Source organism: Heterodontus francisci, chromosome 6 (assembly GCF_036365525.1).
Source record: "Heterodontus francisci isolate sHetFra1 chromosome 6, sHetFra1.hap1, whole genome shotgun sequence".
Lineage (NCBI taxonomy): Eukaryota > Metazoa > Chordata > Chondrichthyes > Heterodontiformes > Heterodontidae > Heterodontus > Heterodontus francisci.
The window spans coordinates 57871582-57897152 of record NC_090376.1 but is presented as its reverse complement, the minus strand read 5'-3'; the positions used below and the strand labels follow the sequence as shown (position 1 = coordinate 57897152).

Here is a 25571-nt window from a genome sequence, read left to right as displayed (position 1 = left end):
CAGCAAAGGAGGACCAAGGGATTGATTAAAAAGGGGAAAATAGAGTACAAGAGCAAGTTTGCGGGGAACATAAAAACTGACTGTAAAAGTTTCTATAGGTATGTGAAGAGAAAAAGATTGGTGAAGACAAATGTAGGTCCCTTATAGTCACAAACAGGGGAATTTATTATGGGGAACAAAGAAATGGCTGACCAACTAAATGCATACTTTGGTTCTGTCTTCACAAAGGAGGACACAAATATCATACCAGAAATGTTGGGGAACACAGGGTTTAGTGAGAGAGAAGAACTGAAGGAAATCAGTATTAGTAGAGAAATGGTGTAGGGGAAATTGATGGGATTGAAGGCCGATAAATCCCCAAGGCCTGATGGTCTTCATCCCAGAGTACTTAAGGAAGTGGCCTTAGAAATAGTGGATGCATTGGTGGTCATCCTCCAAGATTCTATAGACTCTGGAACAGTTCCTACACATTGGAGGGTAGCTAATATAACCCCACTATTTAAAAAGGGAGGTAGAGAGAAAGCAGGGAATTAGAGACCAGTCAGCCTGACGTCGATAGTGGGGAAAATTCTGCAGTCCATTATCAAAGATTTTATAGCAGAACACTTGGAGAACAGTGGTAGAATCGGAAAGAGTCAGCATGGATTTACAAAAGGGAAATCATGCTTGACAAATCTACTAGAATTCTTCGAGGGTGTAACTAGTAGAGTTGATGAGGGAGAGCCAGTGGATGTGGTTTATTTGGACTTTCAGAAGGCTTTCAACAAAGTCCCACATAAGATATTAGCGTATAAAATTGAAGCGCATGGGATTGGGAGTAGTGTATGCGATGGATAGAAAATTGGTTGGCAGACAGGAAACAAAGAGTAGGGATGAATGGGTCTTTTTCTGAATGGCAAGGAGTGACTGGTAGGGTACCGCAGGGATCGGTGCTAGGACCCCAGCTATTCACAATATATATTAATGATTTAGATGAGGGAACTAAATGTAATATCTCCAAATTTGCAGATGACACAAGACTGGGTGGGAGGGTGAGTTGTGAGGAGGATGCAGAGAGGCTTCAGGGTGATTTGGACAAGTTAAGTGAGTGGGCAAATGCATAGCAGATGCAGTATAATGTGGATAAATGTGAGGTTATCCACTTTGGTAGCAAAAACAGGAAGGCAGATTATTATCTGAACGACTATAAACTGAGAGAGGGGAACATGCAACGAGACCTGGGTGTTCTCGTACACCAGTTGTTGAAGGTAAGCATGTAGGTCCAACAGGTGGTAAAAAAGGCAAATGGTCTGTTGGCCTTCATAGCGAGAGGATTCAAGTAGAGGAGCAGGGATGTCTTGCTGCAATTACACAGGGCCTTGGTGAGGCCACACCTGGAATATTGTGTGCAGTTTTGGCCTCCTTACCTGAGGAAGGATGTTCTTGCTATAGAGGGAGTGCAACGAAGGTTTACCAGACTGATTCCTGGGATGGCGGGACTGACGTATGAGGAGAGATTGAGTCGGTTAGGATTATATTCGCTGGAGTTCAGAAGAGTGAGGGGGGATCTCATAGAAACCAATAAAATTCTAACAGGACTTGACAGGGTAAATGCAGGAAGGATGTTCCCGATGGCGGGGGAGTCCAGAACCAGGGGTCATAGTCTAAGGATACGGGGTAAACCATTCAGGACTGCGATGAGGAGAAATTTCTTCACAGAGAGTGATGAACCTGTGGAATTTGATACCACAGCAAGCATTTGAGGCCAAAACATTGTATGTTTTCAAGAAGGAGTTAGATATAGCTCTTGGGTTTAAAGGGATCAAAGGATATGGGGCAAAAGCGGGAACAGGTTACTGAGTTGGATGATCAACCATGATCATAATGAATGGTGGAGCAGGCTCGAAGGGCCGAATGGCCTACTCCTGCTCCTATTTTCTGTGTTTACTGTTTCTTGTCTCTATCAGACTCTGTGTAAGCACTACTATCAGTAAAATCTTTTTCTTCTATAGCAATAATTATGTTCTTAATTAATTTTGGCCACTTCTCTATTCCTTCTCAATATCTTCTGAAAATTTTCACCAAGCACATTTCATTCCTGGCGTCACTCCAGCTAAAGCCAAGTTTCTGTCAAAGCTACAAAATAATTGCCTACCCTTCCAAATAGTGAGCTTAGTTCTCTGAACAACTATAACCTTTTTATACTCCTCAGTACACTTTTCCCTTTGATTTTCCCTCATTCTTTCTAACACTGTCTTTCTCCTTAACCTCCCTTCTATCTGCCGTACATTACACCTCTCGATAGCCCAAACCCCTCTTTGAGCTTACTATATTAGATTGATTTGCCACTTCACATTGTCAGCTCTTCCCCACATCCTCTAAGATTTGTCTGCTTTTCTACATGACTGGTTTAAATCCTCCTTTACTGTTCTACTTGGCCTCTCTGCAAGGACATTGGTATCAATTAGTTTAGGGCAGCAAGTAAATCAAACTGCTGCCTTAAAACAAACTAGTTTAGGTTAGAAATGACAGCACTGTATGGTAAATGAGACAGCACTGTTGCCTCAACAGGGACTAATAACCACCTGCACTGCTGTCAAAGAATATAAACCCTACTGCCAGTGACAGGCTGCCATTTCTGGCTGCAGGCAAGCTGAGTGCACAGCACATTTATTCAGTGGCTAGTACAGTGCTTTTCCAGCCGCTGGAAGAAATCTGGCAGCCAGGGAAAAAAAAATTACAAATTATAATAAAAAAGAAATGAATAACTGCAGCTATAACTGTGCCTAAACAAGACTTTGCCTGTTGCTTTGCTATGTTCAACAGCAGCTGAGCCCCAGGGGCATTATAGAACCATTTTTTGAAAAATTCCGAAATAATAGGGAGGAGGAGGTTAGTCTATATCTGTGATATAGTCCATGAAATCTTGTAAAATAGGGGTGTGCTCAACTGCGATCACACACACCTTGAACCACGTTAATAACCTAAATTGTAGGAAGAAGGTCATTACAGTCAGGTAACCAACTCTGAGCTGCACCCAAAGAATTGCCCCATCAATTATGTTGCCACATAATTTGAAGGATTTGATCGCTACGTGGCTTTATCTGGTATTTATTTGGCTGCTAAAAAGATGACACTCAAGCGAAATACAATTTCATATATGGAATGTAGCTGGCAAACTGACCAGTAATATTTACTGAATTTAAAACAAAGGGACTTTGTGAGGATTTGAAGGATTCACCCTGAAGCATCAAATAACCCTTTGCTGACACCTTACAAGACCTACACAAAAAATGAACAACAATTTCAAGATTACTCTGAGTAAGTCACATTAGGAGAGATCATCAAAATGTATTCTGAATATTTAGAAATGAAGGCAGATTTTCCTCTAATTGAATTTAGGGGTAAAGGATTACTTAGACGTAACTTATAGAGGAAAGTCAGGCAGGGGGGATTGCATGCGTATAAAGGTACCTAACCAAATTTAAATTAACAAACAGAAAATCAGGCAATCTTGGTTACATGTGTGTGAAAAACTTGCCCAATTTCCCTCTATGTGCTGTACCCAAGTGATCTTTTAAACCCACACACAATGAGAGGAAATCTTCCCCATCATATGTTAAGTATCTTGGTACAACAGATTTCAAATAAACTTGAGAGAGTAAATTTTACAAATTTGCACTCCCAACCTGGAGCTTTGTGTGCCAGGAGCACGTATCATTATTTTGGTGTGGCGGTCAATGGACCCCTCAAATTTTTTGTCCATTAATTATAATGAATTGATAATAATGTAGGATTTGCTGGTCTCCTGTACCAAATTCCCAATATGCACTGGAGAGCAAATTCACAAAATCTATCCTAAGAGATAAAAAAGGGGGGAAAGCTGCAAATGGTACCTGAAATAAAATGCTGAAAATATACAATAGGTCCAACAGAATCTGGAAAGAGAAAAGACAGGTTTTTGTTTTGGTTTGAGACTTATGTTTTGTAAAAGGTCTGTATCTGAAATATTAACCTATCTTTGCTCTTGAATATTCCAAGCATTTTCGTTTCAGACTTTTGACAACCTCACTACAAACCCAATCAAATAAGTTCATTCTCCAGCCCCTCTTTTTCTTAATAAATGGCCTTATATTGTGTCACCCAAACTTCAGGTAGTAGTCACTATCTTAATATCAGTGCTTTGTGCAATTACCTTATATACATCCAGGATTCCGCACTGGTAGTCAAACCTGGTATACAGTTCATTCAGCATTCCAATCACTTGCATTGGGGTGCACTGTGCACAAATGGCTGTGAAGCCAACAATGTCAGAGAAAAGCATGGTAACATCTTCAAATTTCCTCGCCTGCACTGAATTTCCCTGCCACAGCTGTTGGGCAACATCACCCGGGAAGATCGTATAAAGTAAGTCCACTGTCTTCTTCTTCTCTTCCTCCAAGGCATGGTGTGCTTTTTCAAGGGTTGCTTTCAATTTGTCCATGCGTTTCTTCAGACCATCCTGGGCCTTAGCCTGTTCACCTACTAAAATAACATCACGAGTAGCATCATGAATAGGTATGTCGGAAAGATGTAAACCTCGTCCCATTAACTCCTCCAGTTTGTCAACACACGGCGAGCCCAGGAAAAGAACAGAGTTTGATTCAGGTACATGAATCATTTGTCCCTTAATCTCCATCACCTAGAAGAAAGGCAAAGGCTTTATTAACAGTTTGCACAACAATCAAAACACCTTCTTAATTCACAAATCAATTAAAGGAACAACAAAACTAACAAATAATGCAGTATGCCATTTAATTTTGTCAGAAATAGTCATCTGGGATTGGGTTAAAGGGCTTAACACAGGACAATGCAGACATTTTTGCATGATTTCTGACCTCTGCTGTACCGAGGAGCACTTGTTGCATCCACCAGGTTCAAAATTAAATGCTTTTATTGCAGCAATGTCTTTCCTTACTTAGATGATCTCCAATACCCAAAAATAAACTTGAAAAAGTCTTCTAATATACCCAACATTTATATAAAAACTATAAATTCAAATATCCAGGGATCTCCAAATTGAATTTTGTCAACCTTTTATACAAGCTGCAAAAGTCAATTATATATTCTTCCATGGAATGACCATCTGTTTTCCGAAATCTATCAAAGTCTGACTATACCTTGCAGGCATTTAACAGAACGTTTTTCATGTAGGAACTTTAAAAAAACAGTCCAAACCTCCATCACTATCCAACTGATGGACATCCATCTCAAAAATAGTTTACTTCTGATTTTACTTCTTGAAGGACGTGGCAACACCAAGACAATACTTTGTTTTCTCTTTAGTAGGGTCATAATCCATGTCAATATATCCACTTCATTCTTCCAGACGCCGAGAATGCTGAGGATTCATCTTGTTTTTGCGGACAGGACATACCTGGGCAATCTTTCACGTTGTCAGGTAGATGCCAGTGGTGTAGCTGGACCGGAACAGCTTGGCTAGGGCTGTGGCTCATTCTGGAGCACAAGTACTTCAGCTGGGATGTTGACAGGGCCCAAAGCCTTTGCTTTCACCAATGCATTCAGATGATTCTTAATGTCACGTGGAGTGAATCGAATTGACTGAAGACTGGCATTTGTGATGGTGGGGACCTCAGGAGGAAACCAAGATGGATGTTCCACATGGCATTCTGGCTGAAGATGGTTGCAAATGCTGCAGCCTTGTGTTTTGCACTAATGTAGGCGGTGGTGTAGTGGTGTTATCACTGGACAAGTAACCCAGAGACCCAGGGTATTTCTCTGGGGACATGGGTTCGAATCCCACCACAGCAGAAGGTGGAATTTGAATTTACTTACTAAATCTGGAATTAAAAAGCTAGTCTAATGATGGCCACGAAACCATTGTCGATTGTTGTAAAAACCCGTCTGGTTCACTAATGTCCTTCAGGGAAGGAAATCTGCTGTCCTTACCTGGTCTGGCCTACATGTGACTCCAGACCCACAGCAATGTGGTTAACTCTTACATGCCCTCTGAAATGGCCTAGCAAGCCACTCAGTTGTACCTAACCGCTATGAAGTTAATAAAAAGGAATGAAACCGGACGGACCACCCGACATCGACCTAGGCACCGGAAACGACAATGGCAAACCCAGCGCTGTCGATCCTGCAAAGTCCTCCTTACTAACATCCGGCGGCTTGTGCCAAAGTTGGGAGAGATGTCCCACAGACTAGTCAAGCAACAGCCTGACATAGTCATACTCACGGAATCATACCTTACAGACAATGTCCCAGACACTGCCATCACCATCCCCGGGTATGTCCTGTCCCATCGGCAGGACCGACCCACCAAAGGTGATGGCACAGTGGTATACAGTAGGAAGGGAGTTGCCCTGGGAGTCCTCAACAACGAATCCCGACCCCATGAAGTCTCATGGCATCAGGTCAAACATGGGCAAGGTAACTTCCTACTGATTACCACCTACCGCCCTCCCTCAGCTAATGACTCAGTACTCCACCATGTTGAACACCACTTGGAGGAAGCACTGAGGGTGGCAAGGGCACAAAATGTACTCTGGGTGGGGGACTTCAATGTCCATCACCAAGAGTGGCTCGGTAGCACCACTACTGACCGAGCTGGCTGAGTCCTAAAGGACATAGCTGCTAGACTGGGTCTGCGGCAGGTGGTGGGGGAACCAACACGAGGGAAAAACATACTTGACCTCATCCTCACCAATCTGCCTGCTGCAGATGCTTCTGTCCATGACTGTATTGGCAGGAGTGACCACCGCACAGTCCTTGTGAAGACGAAGTCCCGCCTTCACATTGAGGAGACCGTCCACTGTGTTGTGTGGCACTATCACCGTACTAAATGGGATAGATTTCGAACAGATCTAGCAATGCAAAACTGGGTATCCATGAGGCGCTGTGGGTCATCAGCAGCAGCAGAATTGTACTCAACCACAATCTGTAACCTCATGGCCCGGCATATACCCCACTCTACCATTCACATCAAGCCAGGAGACCAACCCTGGTTCAATGAAGAGTGCAGGAGGGCATGCCAGGAGCAGCACCAGGCATACCTCAAAATGAGGAGTCAACCTGGTGAAGCTACAACACAGGACTATCTGCGTGCCAAACTGCGTAAGCAGCATGCGATAGACAGAGCTAAGTGATCCCATAACCAATGGATCAGATCTAAGCTCTGCAGTCCTGCCACATCCAGCCGTGTATGGTGGTGGACAATTAAACAACTAACTGGAGGAGGTTGCTCCACAAATATCCCCATCCTCAATGATGGGGGAGCCCAGCACATCAGTGCGAAAGATAAGGCTGAAGCATTTGCAACAATCTTCAGCCAGAAGTGCTGAGTTGATGATCCATCTCGGCCTCCTCCTGAAGTCCCCAGCATCACAGATGCCAGACTTCAGCCAATTCGATTCACTCCGCGTGATATCAAGAAATGACTGAAGGCACTGGATACTGAAAAAGCTATGGGCCCAGACAATATTCCGGCAATAGTACTGAAGACCTGTGCTCCAGAAATTTCCACGCCCCTAGCCAAGCTGTTCCAGTACAGCTACAACACTGGCATCTACCCTGCAATGTGGAAAATTGCCCGGGTATGTCCTGTACACAAAAAGCAGGACAAGTCCAACCCGGCCAATTACCGCCCCATCAGCCTACTCTCAATCATCAGTAAAGTGATGGAAGGTGTCATCAACAGTACCATCAAGCGGCACTTGCTTAGCAATAACCTGCTCAGTTTGGGATCCGCCAGGGCCTCTCAACTCCTGACCTCATTACAGCCTTGGTTCAAACATGGACAAAAGAGCTGAACTCAAGAAGTGAGGTGAGAGTGACTGCCCTTAACATCAAGGCAGCATTTGACCGAGTATGGCATGAAGGAGCCCTAGCAAAACTGAGGTCAATGGGAATCAGGGGGAAAACCCTCCGCTGGCTGAAGTCATACCTAGCGCAAAAGGAAGATAGTTGTGGTTGTTGGAGGTCAATCACCTGAGCGCCAGGACATCACTGCAGGTGTTCCTCAGGGCAGTGTCCTAGGCCCAACCATCTTCAGCTGCTTCATCAATGACCTTCCTTCAATCATAAGGTCAGAAATGGGGATGTTCGCTGATGATTGCATAATGTTCAGCACCATTCGTGACTCCTCAGATACTGAAGCAGTCCGTGTAGAAATGCAGCAAGACCTGGACAATATCCAGGCTGGGGCTGATAAGTGGCAAGTAACATTCACGCCACACAAGTGCCAGGCAATGACCATCTCCAACAAGAGAGAATCTAACCATCTCCCCTTGACATTCAACAGCATTACCATCGCTGAATCCCCCACTATCAACATCCTAGGGGCTACCATAGACCAGAAACTGAACTGGAATAGCCATATAAATACCGTGGCTACAAGAGCAGGTCAGAGGCTAGGAATCCTGAGGCGTGTAACTCACCTCCTGACTCCCCAAAGCCTGTCCACCATCTACAAGGCACAAGTCAGGAGTGTGATGGAATACTCTCCACTTGCCTGGATGGGTGCAGCTCCAACAACACTCAAGAAGCTCAACACCATCCAGGACAAAGCAGCCCGCTTGATTGGCACACCAACCACAAACATTCACTCCCTCCACCACCGACACACAGTGGCAGAAGTGTGTACCATCTATAAGATGCACTGCAGCAATGCACCAAGGCTCCTTAGACAGCACCTTCCAAACCAGCAACCTCTACTAACTAGAAGGACAAAGGTAGCAAATACATGGGAACACCACCACCTGCAAGTTCCCCTCCAAGTCACACACCATCCTGACTTGGAACTATATCGCAGTTCCTTCACTGTTGCTGGGTTAAAATCCTGGAACTCCCTTCCTAACAGCACTGTGGGTATACCTACCCCAAATGGACTGCAGTGGTTCAAGAAGTCAGCTCACCACCACCTTCTCAAAGGCAATTAAGAATGGGCAATAAATGCTGGCCTGGCCAGCGTCGCCCACATCCCATGAATGAATTTTAAAAAATGTGCTGGGCATCCCCATCATTGAGGGTGGGGATGTTTATGGAGCCTCTTCCTCCAGTTGGTTATTTAATTGTCCATCACCATTCACATCTGGATATGGCAAGACTGCAGAACTATAATCTGATTTGTTGGTTGTGGGATCATTTGGCATTTTTTATCACATGCTGCTTTCACTGTTTAGCATACATGTATTTATTGTGTTGTAGTTTCATCAGGCTGGCACCTCATTGTTAGGTATGCCTGGTGCTGCTCCTGGCATGCTATCCTGCACTCTTCATTGAACCAGAGCTGATCCCCTGGCTTGATGGTCATGGTAGAGTGAGGAATATGCTTTCCATGCTGGCCAGATTTTGAGTGAATAGAATTCTGCTGCTGCTGATGGCCTACAGTGCCTCATGGATGCTTCATTCTGATTTCCTCCATCCTGCATTTTTCATCTTCCATTAAAATTACATCCAAGGGAATTCCTACTGGGAGTCCGTAAAGTGGTACGCAGAACCTTTTATTGTTAGTGTGGTCTCACAGGCCTTCAGGTAGTCAGTTGCAAATCCAGCTCTGCCCAGGTGCAAGACAGGAAAAAGCATATGTTGCAAAGCTTTCCCGAAACACCTGCAAGTATTTCTTCAGGTGGCATGCTCCAAAGTAAAGCATTTTCAACAATCTCAGCTGATAGCGGTATTAAGTACGCCCATTTTAATTCTTTGTTAATGATCCTCGGTACACTAAGGGCACATGTCATGGGTTTTCGGCACTCCAGCCTCAGTCATATTCATTTTAATATATGAAACTGAGTTTTCAGTAGCTTCCTTTATGGAATGCCTCAGACTGCAACAGAAACTACAACACCACCATAACAGAATGGAATTGGGTTCCTCCCCTGCAGTCACCCCCACCCATCGCACCCCCCTCAGAACCCACCCACTATCTGTTATGCTGCTTTTAAGTTCCAAACTCACAAAAATCTGCAAATAAATTTGGGGCCCTTTTTTGAATTGAGAGAAAACAAAGAATTGTATCTTTGACATCTAACAGATCTTAAAATCAGCAGTGTTAGTCAAAAGGAAACACTGGGTTGACATCCTTCCATCTATGAAAGATGATGGACACGCAGCAAACAATCCATTTAGGTGGGGTGTCTTCTCTTGGTGCACCTTTGCTGATGGCTGTGAAGGCCAATCCTGGAGAGGCAGGTTCTGCCACAAGAACTGCACGTGAAGCTGCCAAAGTGACGCTGTGAGTTGTTGTTTTTGACATTGGCGCCTGTTGCCAAGTCACTGTAGCAACTGGTCATCGTGGTAGTGCACATCAGTCCACAGGAAATTTCACCATTTCCCACTTGCGCCAGCTCGGGACTCCCAAGTGTGATAGTCAACATTTAGGGCCTTCATGTCATGCTTGCAAGCATCCTTGAAGCGGAGCTTTAGGAACCCCATTGGTCATCTGGTCCTGGCTACCTCACCATACAGAAGGTCCTTGGGTATGCGACCATCTTCCATCCTGCGGATGTGTTAGATCCACCAATGCCGCCTCTGTTTGATTAGTGCCAACACACTTGGGAGCTCTGTATTTGAGAGGACTGCCACATTTGTGATTTTGTCCTGCCAGGATATACCCATGTTGCGCCGCAGACAGCAAAGATGGAAATTATTGAGCTTTTTTTCCTGGTAGCTGTAAGTCAACCATGTTTCACAGTCATACAGCAAGGTGCTGAGAACACAGGTCTTATAAACCATCAGCTTGGTCCAAAGGGTCAGCTTGGTGTTATCCCGTGCACGTTTCACAAGTCAGCCAAAGGAGACAACTGGTACTTTAATTTTAGATAAAAGAATGCCAGGGAATCAGCTTTTCAATTAAACATCCAGCAGTTCAAAGAATTTCACAGCTATCAATGCTGTATTGTATGCTTCCCTGAATGCAACTCAGTCTCCCCTTTATGATCCAAACAGTTCTGTTTATGTTTCAAACTCTAGAGATAACAGCAGCTTCTCAGCCTAGTCCAATATTCAATTGTCCTTTTGATCTCAGTGGTATCATGAAGTACTCTACACCAACTTTCATCAACAAATTTAAAAGAAAATGATCAAATCTAACATTAATATGACTTTCTGTAGTTTGATCTAAATGCAAATTTAATCTTGTTTTTTATAATGGGAATATTGAAGGTAAGATAAAGAACATAATGAGATTTATAATGATGCTATATTAACTGGAAATGTTCACATACAGTGTGCCACTACACCCAAATCGCTTTTATTCTCCCCATATACAGCTAGGTCACGTATTGTCTTTGTGGCTCCTGCTCCCACCAGAAAATGGCAGGGAGGCAATTGCACCATTTCTCCATCGATTCTGGGATTTTCTGGTCAGCCTTGTAAGGGTGAAACACCTGTCTAGCCCTTATAAGGCTAATGGTACAAGGTGAGCTGGGGGCAGGGTACAGGGGGCTGCATATTACTGGAGGTCACTATTCTGAGTGAGATAATGTGTACTTGCCTTGAAATCGGTTCAAGTGGGGCCTACTGGGGTGTCAAAATGATCGGAATGGTTTAGAACTCCCGAAGAAAGGACAAACATTTGAATAAAATTACTGATCAGTCCCCTTACATTGGGAGCCAAAGAGGAGATGATTGAGGTTTCGGAGTGGGGAGGGAGGGGGCAGGCTGGAGATTTTCCAGCCACATGGCACATGATGTTAGGTGCCCTCCCACTGGCCTCACAAACTCCAGCAAGGTCAACACTGGAGGGTAGCGGCAGGTGCAAAGCCAGTGCAATTGCCAGGATTGTGGCCTGTGGATATTAGGGGCCATAATATTTTCCCTCCAATAGAATTTGCAACTGAGAAAATCTTTAAAGCTGGAAAATTGAAATAAAAACAGACAATGTTGGAAACATTCAGTAAGTAAGGCAGCCCCTGTGGCAAATGGAAGGTAGGGTTAATGTTTCATGTTGACGGACTTTGATCAGAAACCTGACAAAAGGTCATCAGCCTGAACCATTAGCGCTACCTTCCGCTCTCTACCAATGCTGCCTAACCTATTGAGTGTTTCCAGTATTTTCTGTATATTTTGCAAATTCTTTTCATCTTATTCCTAAAGCAATTCTTCTGATGTAGTATGTGGCATGCAGTAGGATCTAGTTTTTTTTTTAGCTTACTAGTATCTCTATGATAATGGAGGTAGAGAAAAGGACAAGGATAATTAGCTTTATTGTGTATTTGCTAAACAATGGAAGGAAATGCTCTTATGGATAACTGAAGAGCTTTGTGTAGCAGAAATAAAAGAATTTAACACATGAACATACAAAAAGACCACCAGTCTATCAAGCCTTCTGCATCCAATTGATGATACAATCTTAAAACCATCCATCAAGCATCATTGTCTCCTGGGAAAAGCAAAAATAAAAGAGATTTTAAAAAAGCCTGTGCCAAATTCTGCAAAATAAAACCCTGGGAAATTCCTCTCAACTTCCCAAGAAATTAAGAAAGTTCCAAGACACCATGGTTGGCAAGCACTGAAAAGTTAAACTAATTAGCAATCTATCTTCTATTACCAGAAATGTTCTCTTTTCTCAGGAGTTTTTCAAATTCCCTTAAAAGGAGTGCAACAACTTCATATTCCAAAGTTTACATGGAGAATGAGAAGGCAAGCATTCCTAGCTTAGCAAAGAGTTAGCTAAAGCAGAAAAAATGTATATGAATTTCATGGATCTTGGTTTAAAATGTTTAGAAGGGATAGATTAAATATACTGATAGGATGACAGCATTGCTCTTGAAGGAGGATCTGAAAGTTATTGAAAGAGGAGATGGAAAAGGCTTTGCACGTAGGATAAAAGTCTTGATACAAGGGGAAGGAAATTAATCATTGAGAGTTACAAAGACTAACAGAGCAAATAGAGGAAACTAAAGTGAATTTATCTGAATAAATAAAAGGCGCATCAGAGAGGAGACTGCTAATTCTGGCAATTCTTTCATTATTCTGAATTTATGAAAAGAAAAAAGAAATCATTCAAAAGTAACTCATAAAGGTTTAATCTAATATTTAAAACGTAAGCTGAGATGATGGACTATTTAGAGGTGGAACAACACTTGAGAAGTAGTGACCAAAATTTGTTTAGATTTAGAGGTAGAAATAGTTATAGTTTGTGCTCATTTTTCAGATGCTAAAGGGGTGTAGAGAATACAGATTTAGCAGTGTAACGACCTGCAACCAATCTGCACAGGTATTGGTCCCATTGCTAAATTTGTGCAGCCGGTTGTTTATGCATCTCAAGTGGACACCTAAAATAGTGTTAGGCCCCTTGAATATGTAAATTAGCGGTCAAATGCCTGTTAAATTCATCAGCAATGAGTGGGGAAGGCATTGGGCCTGCCTTGCATGCCCCGTTCAGAATTCTTCAGTAGCCCACTTTGCCAGCAATGAAACATAAGGGCTGGATTTTATGCAGCTGGCTGGGGTCCCAACACTGGGCCAAAAAAGGGAGGGGAACCCTGCCTAAGCCATTTGGGAGACCCTCGTCTGCTTTTTACGGTGCTGGGGCAATTAAGTGCCCAGCACCAGGGTCCCCATCACTTTAAGGACTGAGATCCCACCTCTAAGAGCTGCCGGCCAATCAGAGGGCTGGCAGCTTAGCAATCCCAGCAGCGTCACTGGGAATGTTGGCCACTGCTGGTACTGCTGTAGGCCCGGCATCAGGAGCAGCCATGGAACCTCAGACTTCTGGTAAGTGGGGGCGGGCTCGCCGGGACCAGTCGAGGGGTGCGCGGGGTGGGTTGTTCAGGGCAGGGGGCAGTGTTGGCAGAGGTGTCACAGATTCCCCAAGCAGGAAGGCCCCTCCCCCCCACCAGCCCACAGGGAGGCTACTTGGTTTTACTAGGCAACCTCTCCACATGGCAGAGGGCCCCCATGCCACTGGTTAAATGCCATTGGTGGTGGGGAGAGCCTTAAGTGGCCATTAATTGGCCACATGGGCCTCAATTGGCCTCTGGTCAGGAAGGCAGGCCTCGACCTTTCCAGCCTAACTTAACTGGGGGGGTGGGGGTAGTTAGGAAGGTGGTGGGCACTCCACCACCCCGACTTCCCTCCCAATTCTACGACCACTACATACACCTCCACCAACCACCACCCCCGCCTCCCAGCCGCTCCTGAGGGGGGAACTAAATTAAATGTTTAAAAAAATGTTCAAAAGTTCCTATTGTTCGGAGCCAAAAGGAGCAGGACTGCTCCACAACAGTGCAGAAGATTATTACTTGCCTTTCCTTACCCCACTCCCGATCATTTCCCCCTCTCTCTTAATCAGTTCCTCTGGACCCACCGGAGGAACACTGCCAGCATCTCAGCAGCCCAAAATTTATGTCTGCTTTGCTGGTGAACTGCCTGGGTCATGCAGGAAATGCCCACAGTTTGTTGGTCTAATTTAAATGAGGCTTGAGGCCCAATTATGATTGAAATTGGGTTTCAGATCTGCCTGTTCCGGTTCAGGAACTGCTCCTGCTGGCAGTAAGTTAGTTTTAGTTTTAGTTTTTTTAGTTTTAGAGATACAGCACTGAAACAGGCCCTTCGGCCCACCGAGTCTGTGCCGACCATCAACCACCCATTTATACTAATCCTACACTAATCCCATATCCCTACCACATCCCCACCTGTCCCTATATTTCCCTACCACCTACAAAGTTGGGCTGGCAGGTTGAAGCTATGCAATTTCCACCCCTTAATGTTATCACATAAATCAGAGTAAAAGATAATAAAATGGACAATGGATTTTAGGAAAACAGATTATAAGCCATGAGGGATAAAAGAGAAATGCTAAGCTAAGAAGAAATGCAAAGACAACAAAAGGGCCAGAGAAAAATGGAATACTTTTAGGGATGTATTGGAGGGATAAAAATTAAATATCATATTGAAGCTAAATGTTAATATGAAAAATTATCAAACAAGTTACATAAAAGCTAACTCTCCAAACATCTTGAATGAGTTTACACATCCTGGTACTGTGGATTGCAGAGGGTGCTGATAAGTAGCAGCGCTTACAGATTCCAACACACGAAAACACATCAATGATTTCCTGCTGAAGGATCACAGTGAAAATATTAACTTTGTTTATCCTCCTGAATAGCCAATTGTACATTTCTGGATTGTGTGTGGTTGCGCAGGGGGGTGTTGAGGGGGGGTGGGGGGTGTTTGCTTCCTCTACTGAAGTCTTCTGGTTCCACGTGTGTTAGTTACCCTCTGGTACCATAGCCGGAGCGAGGTGTAGTGTGGCCATTGGAGCCAAAAGCTCCATGCCACAAAGAGGGGACTGCGCTTATAAAAGGCCACAGTTGCGGCCAAGACCAATCCAGTGGAAGGGTTTCCCTTCCACCCTGCTTGACACCCTGCTAGATCCCGGTTTTAATTCACTGATGTCCATGCCAGCGAGGGCACCTCTATGTTAAAGCGCCCTGGCAGTTTCTGAACAACATCAGCAGTGCCCACCTCTCCCATTGGGACTTTAAAGCTACAGAGCTGCCGGTTGTCTGATTGGGCCGGCAGCATCAGGAGCCTGCTCACCGTCCTTAGTTGGACACTGTCTTGAAGGTGGCCAATTAGGAGGCCACTTCCTGGAAGATTGCTCCACCAGTCTTGTTCCCAGCAAGTGCAGGCTCTGGACTGCCATTTCGTTCCAACATCAGGATCCCAAAGTCCACCGCAAAATCCAGATCTAAGAGCCTGAATCAGGCCAAACAAACGTGACAGCAATTTGTTTTTAATCCCCTCAGGAAACAGATGGACAACTTTCTGCTTTAACAAGGCCTTAGTAATGTCCAGAATGGGACCTATTTATGCTGAGAGCAGTCATTGGTCTCAATGGGCCTTTTGGAGGTCAGAATGCCCAGAGAAGCCCAGGAATGTCCCCAGGCATGACTCCAGAGTAGCTCTTTGATATTACGGAGGCAGGCCTATGAAACCCTGCAGCCTCCTCAGAGTACAATTTATCAGGAAACAGTAAAGGGCAGGGGCCAAATGGAATCTGACAGATCTGCCTCAATTCTGTCTATTAACCCTCAACTGTGAAATTTCCAGGCTTTTATGTTTCTATTTTCTCCCTCTGAATTGATTAGAAATGACTTAATCATACATTCATAGAATGTTTATAGCACAGAAGGAGGCCATTTGGCCCATCGTGTCTGTGCCATCTCTCTGCAAGAGCAACTCACCTAGGCCCACTGCCCTACCTTTTCCCTGTAGCTCTGCAATTTTTTTCTCTTCAGATAATTATCCAATTCTCCTGTGAAGGCCTCGATTGAATCTGGACACAATACTCCAGTTGAGGCGGAATCAATGTTTTATACAAGTTTATCTTAACCTCCTTGTTCTTGTACTCTATGTCCCTATTTATAAAGCCCAGGATCCCATATGTTTTACTAACCACTTTCTCAACCTGCCCTGGAACCTTCAAAGATTTTTACAAATATACTCCCAGATCCCTCTGCGCCTGCACCAATTTTAGAATTTTACCCATTAATTTATATCGCCTGTCCTCGTTCTTCCTACCAAAAAGAATCACTTCACACTTTTCTGCATTAAATTTCATCTGCCACTTGTCTGCCCATTTCACCAGCCTGTCTATGTCTTCTTGAAGTTTATCACTATCCTCCTCACAGTTCATAATACGTCCAAGTTTTGTGTCATCTGCAAATTTTGACATTGTGCCCTGTACACCCAACTCGAGGTCATTAATGTATATCAAAAAAGTAGAGACCTAACACCGACTCCTGGAGAACCCTACTATATACCTTCCTCCAGCAACCATTCACAACTACTCTCTGTTTCCTGTCACTCACCCAACTTCGTATCAATGCTATAATGAAAGCAAAATGCTACAGATGCTGGAAATCTTAAATAAAAACAGAAATTGCTGGAAATACTCAACAGGTCAGGCAGCGGAGTTCTGATGAAAGGTCATAGACCTGAAACGTTAATTCTGCTTCTCTCTCCACAGATGCTGCCTGACCTGCTGAGTACTTCAAGCACTTCTTGTTTTTACTTCGTATCAAAGCTGCTACTGTCCCTTTTATTTCATTGGCTCTAACTTTGCTGACAAGCCTGTTATGTGGCACTTTATCAAATGCCTTTTGGAAGTCCATGTACACCTCATCAACCACATTACCCCCATCAACCCTCTCTGTTACATCATCAAAAAACTCAAGTAAGTTAGTTAAACTTGATTTGCCTTTAACAAATCCGTGCTGGATTTCCTTAGTTAATCCACATTTGTCAAAGTGACTATTAATTTTGTCCCAAATTATCATTTCTAAAAGCTTTCCCACCATCAAGGTTAAACTGACTGATCTGTAGTTGCTGGGCTTGTCCTTACACCCTATCTTGAACAAGGGTGTAACATTAGTAATTCCCCAGTCCTCTGGCACCACCCCTGTATCTAAAGAGGATTGGAAGATAATGGCCAGTGCCTCTGCAGTTTACATCATTACTTCCCTCAGTATCCTTGGATGCGTCTCATCCAGTCCTGGTGACTTATCAATTTTAAGTGCAGCCAGTCTCTCTGATACCACCTCTTCATCAATTTTTTGCCTATCTAGTATCTCAATTACCTCCTCTTTCACCATGACTTGGGCATCAACTTCTTCCTTGGTAAAGACAGATGCAAAGTATTCATTTAGTACCTCAGCCATTCCCCCTGCCTCCATGTGTAAATCCCATTTGAGGTCCCTAATCAGCCCAACTCCTCCTTTTACCACCCTTTTACTATATACATATGCTTACAGTAGACTTTTAGATTCCTTTCTATGTTAGCTGCCAGTCTCTTCTCATACTCTCTCTTCACTTCTCTTATATGTTTTTTCACTTCCCCTCTGAATCTCCTATAGTCAGCCTGGTTCTCAATTGTATTATCCACCTGACATCTGTCATGTGTACCCTTTTTATGCTTCACCTTACTCTCTATCTCTTTCGTCATCCACGGAGATCTGGATCTTTTTGCCCTACCTTTCCCCCTCCTAGGAATGTACCTTGACTGTACCCAAACTATCTCCTTTTTAAAGGCAGCCATTGTTCAGTTGCAGTTTTGCCTGCCAATCTTTGATTCCTATTTTTTTGGCCCAATCTGTTCTCACTCTATTGAAATTGGCCACCCTCCCCCAATTAATTATCTTTACTCTGGATTGCTCCTAATCCTTTTCCATGGCTAACCTTAACCTTATAATGCTCTGGTCACTGTCCCCTAAATGTTCCCCCACTGACACTTGATTCACTTGACCCGCTTGACCCACCTCATTCCCCAGAACCAAATCCAGTAATGCCTCCTTTCTCGTGGGACTGGAAACATACTGCTGTAGAAAATTCTCCTGAACACACTCTAGAAACTTTTGCCCCTCTCTGCCCTTCACACTATTACTATCCCAGTATATATTAGGATAACTAAAGTCCCCCATTATATAATTCTTGCACCTCTCTGTAATTTCCTTGCAAATTTGCTCCTCTATATTCATCACACTACTTGGTGACCTATAGAATATCCCAGCAATGTAATGGTACCTCTATTGTTTTTTAGGTCTAACCAAGTAGATTTTGTCTTTGACCGCTTTAGGATATCCTCTGACTCCAGCATTGTAATGTTCCCCTTAGTCCTCCTTTCCTTCCTTCCCTATCTTCCCTGAACACCATATCCAGGGATATTTAATACCCAGTCCTGCCCTTTTTTGAGCCAGGTCTCCGTTATCACCAAACTTCATATTTCCACATGGCTATCTGCACCTGCAGCTCCCCAACCTTATTTACCACACTCTGTGCATTCATATACATGCACTATAAATCTAATTTAGACCTTATTACGTTCCCTCTTACTAATACCTTACTATTTCCTACTTTAGTGCTGCCTGTCTATCCCAATTTTCCTCCCTAATATTACCTCCTGGTTCCCACACCTCTGCCAAGTTGGATTAAACCATCTCCAATAGCACTAGCAAATCGCCCCACAAGGACATTGGTCCCAGCTCTGTTCAGGTGCAACCCGTCCCACCTGTATAGGTCCCATCTACTCCAGAACTGATCCCAATGTCCCAGGAATCTAAAGCCTTCCCTCCTGCACCATCTCTCCAGCCACACATTCATCTGCTCTATCCTCCATTTTCTATGCTCACTTGTGCCTGGTGCTGGGAATAATCCAGAGATTACTACCTTTAGTTGGCTGGTTGTTGGAAGTTATGCTATCAGTTATACAAAAGTGAAAGGGAGGAGGCCAACAGAGGAGCAGAGCAGTGAAAAATGTTCTGAGACAAAATCGCCTAAGGACATCACAGCACAAGAAGAGGCATGGGGGTAAGTTTACAGGGTAAACATTTAATTTAATCTACCTATTACTTAAACTAGATCAAGTAATTAGTTTTAAAACTAAAAATAAGCTAAGTTGATTAAGTGCATTGGGTAAGGCATGGGAATCCTAATGTGCAATTATTCCCCGCTTGTTCATAGTGAAATCTTCATGGTGTCTGCTAATTTCAATGATAGTGGTGTGCAGCCCAGCGCTAAGCGCATGGATGTGTCGCTGCACAGCTCGGCAGGGCGCCCAAATTCATGTTGAATTTAGCACCATTAAAGCTAGCTTGCACTACTTAACATTAACGACAAGGTGCAATTTGGCTGGAGCAGTTGCTGGGACTAATTCAAGAAGAGTTTCTGAGCAGAAAGAAGAGTAGATCTGGCGCAACCATCCAGAGACGTACCCCTACATTCTCCAATAAAGCACTGGAGGCCTTAGTGCAGGAAATGGACAGGGGATCAGGAGGCACACCAGACAGACACTACAAAGGCAGTGGCAGCAGAATGCCATCACAGTCAATGCCAGCAGTCTAGCTCCTAGGATCTGGATACAGTGCCACAAAAGGTTCAATGAGCTCACACAAGTGATTAAGGTGAGTGAATGCATTTTCACATGCTATATCCTTACAATTGAACCACTAGACTCACGCACTGCTCCATTCATCACACCCATTCATTCATGTATCAGCAGGCTCATTCAAGCTTGACTCATACCCAACATTCATTGCCTCACCTCACCCTCATATACTCAGCACTGCTACAAGCTGCCAAACAAATCTCACAGCTTGCACACACTGCCAGCTATTCAACTGTGGCAGGCACATTACCCAAACACATTGCACGACTGAGGGCGTGGCAAGTGGCAAGGCTGAAACCAGAGAGGATGATGGTATGTTCCTACTTAATCCACCTTCTCACATCCCATTTCCCCCATATTCCATAATCTCTTCTGATTTATAAGCTGCAGATGGCGTAAGCATGCACCTCTTGCTATCCACCTGATCCCTCACTCATGCTTTATCCTTTCAGATACAGAATAACTGCCACTTGATAATAGCTGGTGTGAGAGCTTGAAGTGCAAAAGGAATATAAGACTGATGAAGAAGAAACTGCATCACTCGATCTGACACTTGCAGCCAACAGCTCAGATACTGGCACTGCGCATTCTTTAGATGGTAATGTGGAGGTGGGATCTAGACACTGTGAATCACCAGAAACAAGTGAGCTGCAGCCAGGGCAGGAGGATAGGTAACCCAGGTCCTAGCTCACTGGAGGGCGGTGTCTCACGTGAGTTCTGCTGCACAGAACTCAGATGTGAACTTCAATAGACTGGCATACAGAAAAATGCTGATGGGCATGCACACAGAAATGCTTGATGCACTGGCAGGCCTTCCAGAAAGCCTGTTGTCACTGTCTGGCTCCAACCTGGAACTGGGCTGCATAGATAGTGGATACATTGGTTTTGATCTTCCAAAGTTCCCCAGATCTAGAATAGTCCCTGTGGATTGGAAGGTACTAAATGTAGCACCACTATTCAAGAAAAGAGGGAGAGAGAAAACAGGGAACTATAGTCCCATTATCATTACATCAGAAGTAGGAAAAATGCTAGAATCCATTATTAAGGATGTGAAAACAGGTATGATAAGGCAGAGTCAACATGAATTTATGAAAGGGAAATCATGTTCGACAAATCTGTTACAGTTTTTTGAGGATATAATTAGTATTGTGGATAAAGGGGAACCAATGGATGTATTGGAAAGCATTCAATACAGTTCTACTCAAGAGATTATAACACAAAGTTAGGGCTCATGGGATTGGGGGTGATATATAGGCATGGATTGAGGATCGGTTAATGGACAGAAAACAGAGGGTAGGAATAAACGGAACATTTTCAGGTTGGCAGGCCATAACTTATGGGGCACTGCAAGGATTGGTGCTTGGGTGTCAGCTGTTTACAACCTATAGCAATGACTTAGATGAAGGCACCAAATGTAAAGTATCCAGGTTTGTTGGTAATATGAAGATAGGTGGGAAAGAAAGCAGTGGGGAGGACACAAAGAGGGTGCAAAAGGATTTAAACAGGTTAAGTGAGTGAGCAAGAACATGGAAGATGGAATTTAATGTTGCGGAATGTGAAGTTATCCACTTTGGTAGGAAAAATAGAAAAGCAGAATAGTTTTTAAATGGTGAGAGACAGGGAAATATTGGTATTCAGAGGGGTTTGGTGTCCTTGTACATGAATCACAGAAAGATAACAGGCAGGTACAGCAAGCAATTAGGAAAGCAAATGTTAGTCTTTGTTACAAAAGTATTGGAGTATTAAAGGGCTGGGATTTTACCAGCCCATTGGAGAGGCTGGGAGGTGGGAGGGGCAGGAAAATGGCAGTGAAAGGCATCGAGAGGGAAGTGCAATGTGTTTACCCCACCAGGAAATATTCCCAGCAGCAGGAACGCCGGTGACTCAGCTGCCAGCTGACCGGGGGTGTACAGCTGATTAATGGGCCTACTGACATTTTACCAAGCCACTGGCATTTTGCCCACAGCGGCATGGCAGCCTGCCATGTGGGGAGTCCACCAGCTGCATTAAAGCGGCAGTGGCTTCCCAGGATGGGGGGAGGGGAGGGGGGTCTTCCTTTCCAGAGGCTCCGTTGCCTAAGGAGGGACCCCAAGGCAGCAACAGCCACCCCCGCGGCCCCGATGCTGCTGCTGGAGGGATCACCCCTCCAATCATCAGGGCCTGTCTCTTTGGCCCTGGTACATCAATAAATTTTCTACCAGCCCTTTGAGGCACATCCTTCTCCTCGCAGCCTCAGCAGCGGCCACCTCTCTTAGTGGTGCTGCCAAGGCTGCAGAGCTGCCAGCCCTCTGACTGGTTGGCAGCGTGGTGCGCCAGCCCACTATCCTTAATTGGACAGCGAGCTGACAGCAGCCTCTTAATTGGATGCCACTGGTAAATTGCTGTTGCGGTCCCACCGTCCACCCAAGCAGGCTCGGGTCCCACGTTCAGTCCTGATGTAAGGACTCACCCCATACTAGTAAGATCCAGCCAAGAAGTCTTAGTGTAATTGTTTCGGATCTTGGTAAGACCACACCTGATGTATTGTGTAGTTTTGGTCTCCTAACCTAAGGAAGGATATACTTGCCTTACAGCGAGTGGAATGAAGGGTCACTAGACTGATACCTGGGATGAGGGCATTGTCCTATTAGGAGAGATTGATATTGCCTAGAATTTAGAAGAATGAGAAATGATTGCATTGAAACATATAACATTCTTAAGAGGCTTGACAAAATAGATACTGGGAGGATGTTTCCCCTGGCATGGGAGTATAGAACTAAGGATCAGTCTCAGAATTAGGGGTCGGCCATTTAGGTCTGAGATGAGGAAAAATTTCTTCATTCAAAGGGCTGTGTGGAATTTTCTACTGCAGAGAGCTGTGGATGCTCAGTCAACGAGTATAATCAAGTCAGAGATTCACAGACTTTTGGATACTAAGGGCATCAAAGAATATGGGGATCATGCTGGAAGATATAGCTGAGCTAGAAAGATTAGCCATGATCTTACAAAATGATGGAGCAGGCTCAAGGGGCCAAATGGTCTACTCCTGCTCTTTTTTCTTATGTTCTTATGTTCTTATCCAAAGCGCCAATCTAATAATTATTTTACCTGTACTTTTTGAAGCTTTCACCCACTGCTCTTTGACTTAAGAATATACTACATTATCTGAGGAAAGATTGTTCCAACCTTGTCAACCATCGCAGTTCATAAAAGGCATCTTGTGGTAATTTTGGGGTCCTGGTGAGGCAGCATAGATAACTTTGCTCAAGTCTTTTAGGTTCAGCTTCAATTCTGCTGGAAATACTTTCACCTGGGAGCTGTATTGAGGGTCTGTTTGAGAATCATGAGTGTTTGGCAATGCTGTTATTCAGTCCAGTAAACAGACTGCTGCTCCTTCCATATGACACATATAATCCCTTTATCATAGTTCCACAATTCATTTAATTTCATACTGAGAAAAGATCCTAGAAAGTTTCATCTTAATCCAATGCCAAAATTAAATCAAGAAAACCTCCAAAATATATATCCTATCTTACATCTTATCTTGCATATTATTCATCTTTATCCAGTAGTCTGTCTTGCCATTACTTTTCCATGCAGCAGCTTGAAAACCACAAAGCATTTCATTATCTTTATTCTATTTATCCTTTTAACGCTCAATCCCATTTCTCACCAGATATTCATTCAGCTGTTTTCTAAAGGCATTTAATCAACCCAACCTTGACTTGCAATATAGAGAAGATATGTTCCTGCAACAGAATAGTGGCCTTTATTTGAACAGGACTCTTTAGTAACCAGTCCACATAGGCTTTTTAATTTCCTGCCAGGACATTGCACAAATTACAGTAATTAATTCTGCAGCGATACTATCTCGCTTATCTTTGTTCTATGTACCAACTTGTACTCAATCAGTAAACTCAATTTATCACTCTATTCAAAGCCTACAGTCCACAAAAACAATGATAAGCTCCAAAATACATCAAATGAATTCCAGTGTTATATAGAGAAAGCAGAATGAAGTTCATTCGATTTTGATCAACAAAGAGAATAATATTTTTAAATTTTCTAAGCATCAGGTCCTTTAGAAAATTATTTGACACCAGTAATATTAAATGCATCATAGTTTTTTGATATGTATCAGCATTCTGTGGTCTTGGATTCATAAGCTTTACCGTAGAAATGTGATATATCCCTGCATTTATTGACATCCAAACCCACATTAATTGAGTTTTTCCAGTTGCCGTTTACTGTTTTTCTCTCCTGTTTCTCACTTTCTGGGCCACTCACACCCTGAAAAAGCAATATAATTTGGCCTCAGACATCTCCACATACAGTAACAATGACAGTCCATACTCAGCAGCAAGTAAGAAGCAGGGCTCAAGCAGAAGCAAATGGGCAATGTTACATCACCTTCCCCCCCTTCTCCCCCAGTTCAGAAATTTAAGTGACCCAGGAGGGGAAAAAATAGAAGAAAGAGTAATAAGTGAGGACTAGAAAAATATATACAACTCCACGACTACTATCTCTGAATCTTCGGTTAAAGGTCAAAGCCAATTTTCTTCTTTTATCTATATTACTGCCAAAATAGCTAGTTGTGGATTTCCGAAGATTCAAAAGGAAATCGTCTGCACCTAATTTTTTATAGGTTAATTCATTAGTATCGGTTCAGGTGTAAGTTTGGACAGAATTAAGGAGCAGACTAGTGGTTGAAGAGAAAATCTTCATGTAGGTCAAATTTAAAGAGATGGATGACACTGAAGTAGATGGTCACAACAGCGGGTCAAATATACCAAATACACTCGAAGAGCCTTGTAATTGGACTTTTCCAAGGCTGACAGGAAAATGAAGGAAAAGGAAACTCAAAGGGCTAAATTTGTGGGCCCTTCCCCCATGAAATTCAGGAATGGAGGCGGGGGAGGGGGGGTGGGTGCCAAAAACACTGGCCCTGGCTGGCGTATCAGTTTCAGGACGCTATACCCAGCACCGGTAATGTTAACCAGGACAGAGGGAGGGCAGGACAGGGATTGCGCTTTCCTCCCCGTTGAGGCAAATTGAAGTATTTAAAAATCCCATTAACAGCTTTTTAATGTTGAAGAGTGACACTTTGAAGGGTGTGCATGGGTTTCAGGAGGTGGCTGTTGTAGATCAGCTGATGGGAAGTGGGTACAGATGCCCCAGGGCATCACCTCTGGCCCCCTAAGAGGGTCAGCAGGACAAAGGGGGACATGGCACTTGGTAAGAAAGTGTTCTTGATGCTGCACATGTGGCTGGGAGGGTGGGCGCTTTGCGCACAGGCATTGGGCAGGGTCATCAGCACCCTGACATTGCGGGGGCAGAAGAGTAGGGGCCAAGGCTGTCCAGAAAAATTGGGCAGGCACCTGTCCAAAAGGAAGGCTGCAGCTGGTAATGGGGGCATGACTGTCAGATTTTGGGCCCTGTGGTGATGAGGAGCAACGCGCTCCTCAAGAAAGGTGGAATCCAGATCTGTAGGAGGAGGCAGGAGAGGAAAGAGAGGCAGGATGGCAACAGAGGTCATAACCTCAGCATAGGATCTACTACCAAATACGGAGCTACACAGAAATAGCAGAGACTGCGACTCTCCGGGCAGATGGTCACAGACATCTGTGACCTTGTTGCCAAAGACCTCGCATCTCACAGCACTGGTCACCATGCCCTGCCAGTAGCCATCAAATTTACTGTGGCCTTGAACATCTTCGTT

General features: G+C 43.9%; 1 protein-coding gene across 2 annotated transcripts in view; it reads right to left on the bottom strand.

The window, feature by feature from the left end:
• Nucleotides 1-25571, bottom strand: part of gucy1a2 (guanylate cyclase 1, soluble, alpha 2) — a 306665-nt gene that overhangs the window by 88424 nt on the left and 192670 nt on the right. For both annotated transcript variants that reach the window (XM_068033743.1, XM_068033742.1), the window contains exon 5: nucleotides 4175-4660. In XM_068033743.1, the coding sequence (XP_067889844.1) occupies nucleotides 4175-4660 (486 nt within the window). The remainder of the gene's footprint in view (nucleotides 1-4174; nucleotides 4661-25571) is intronic.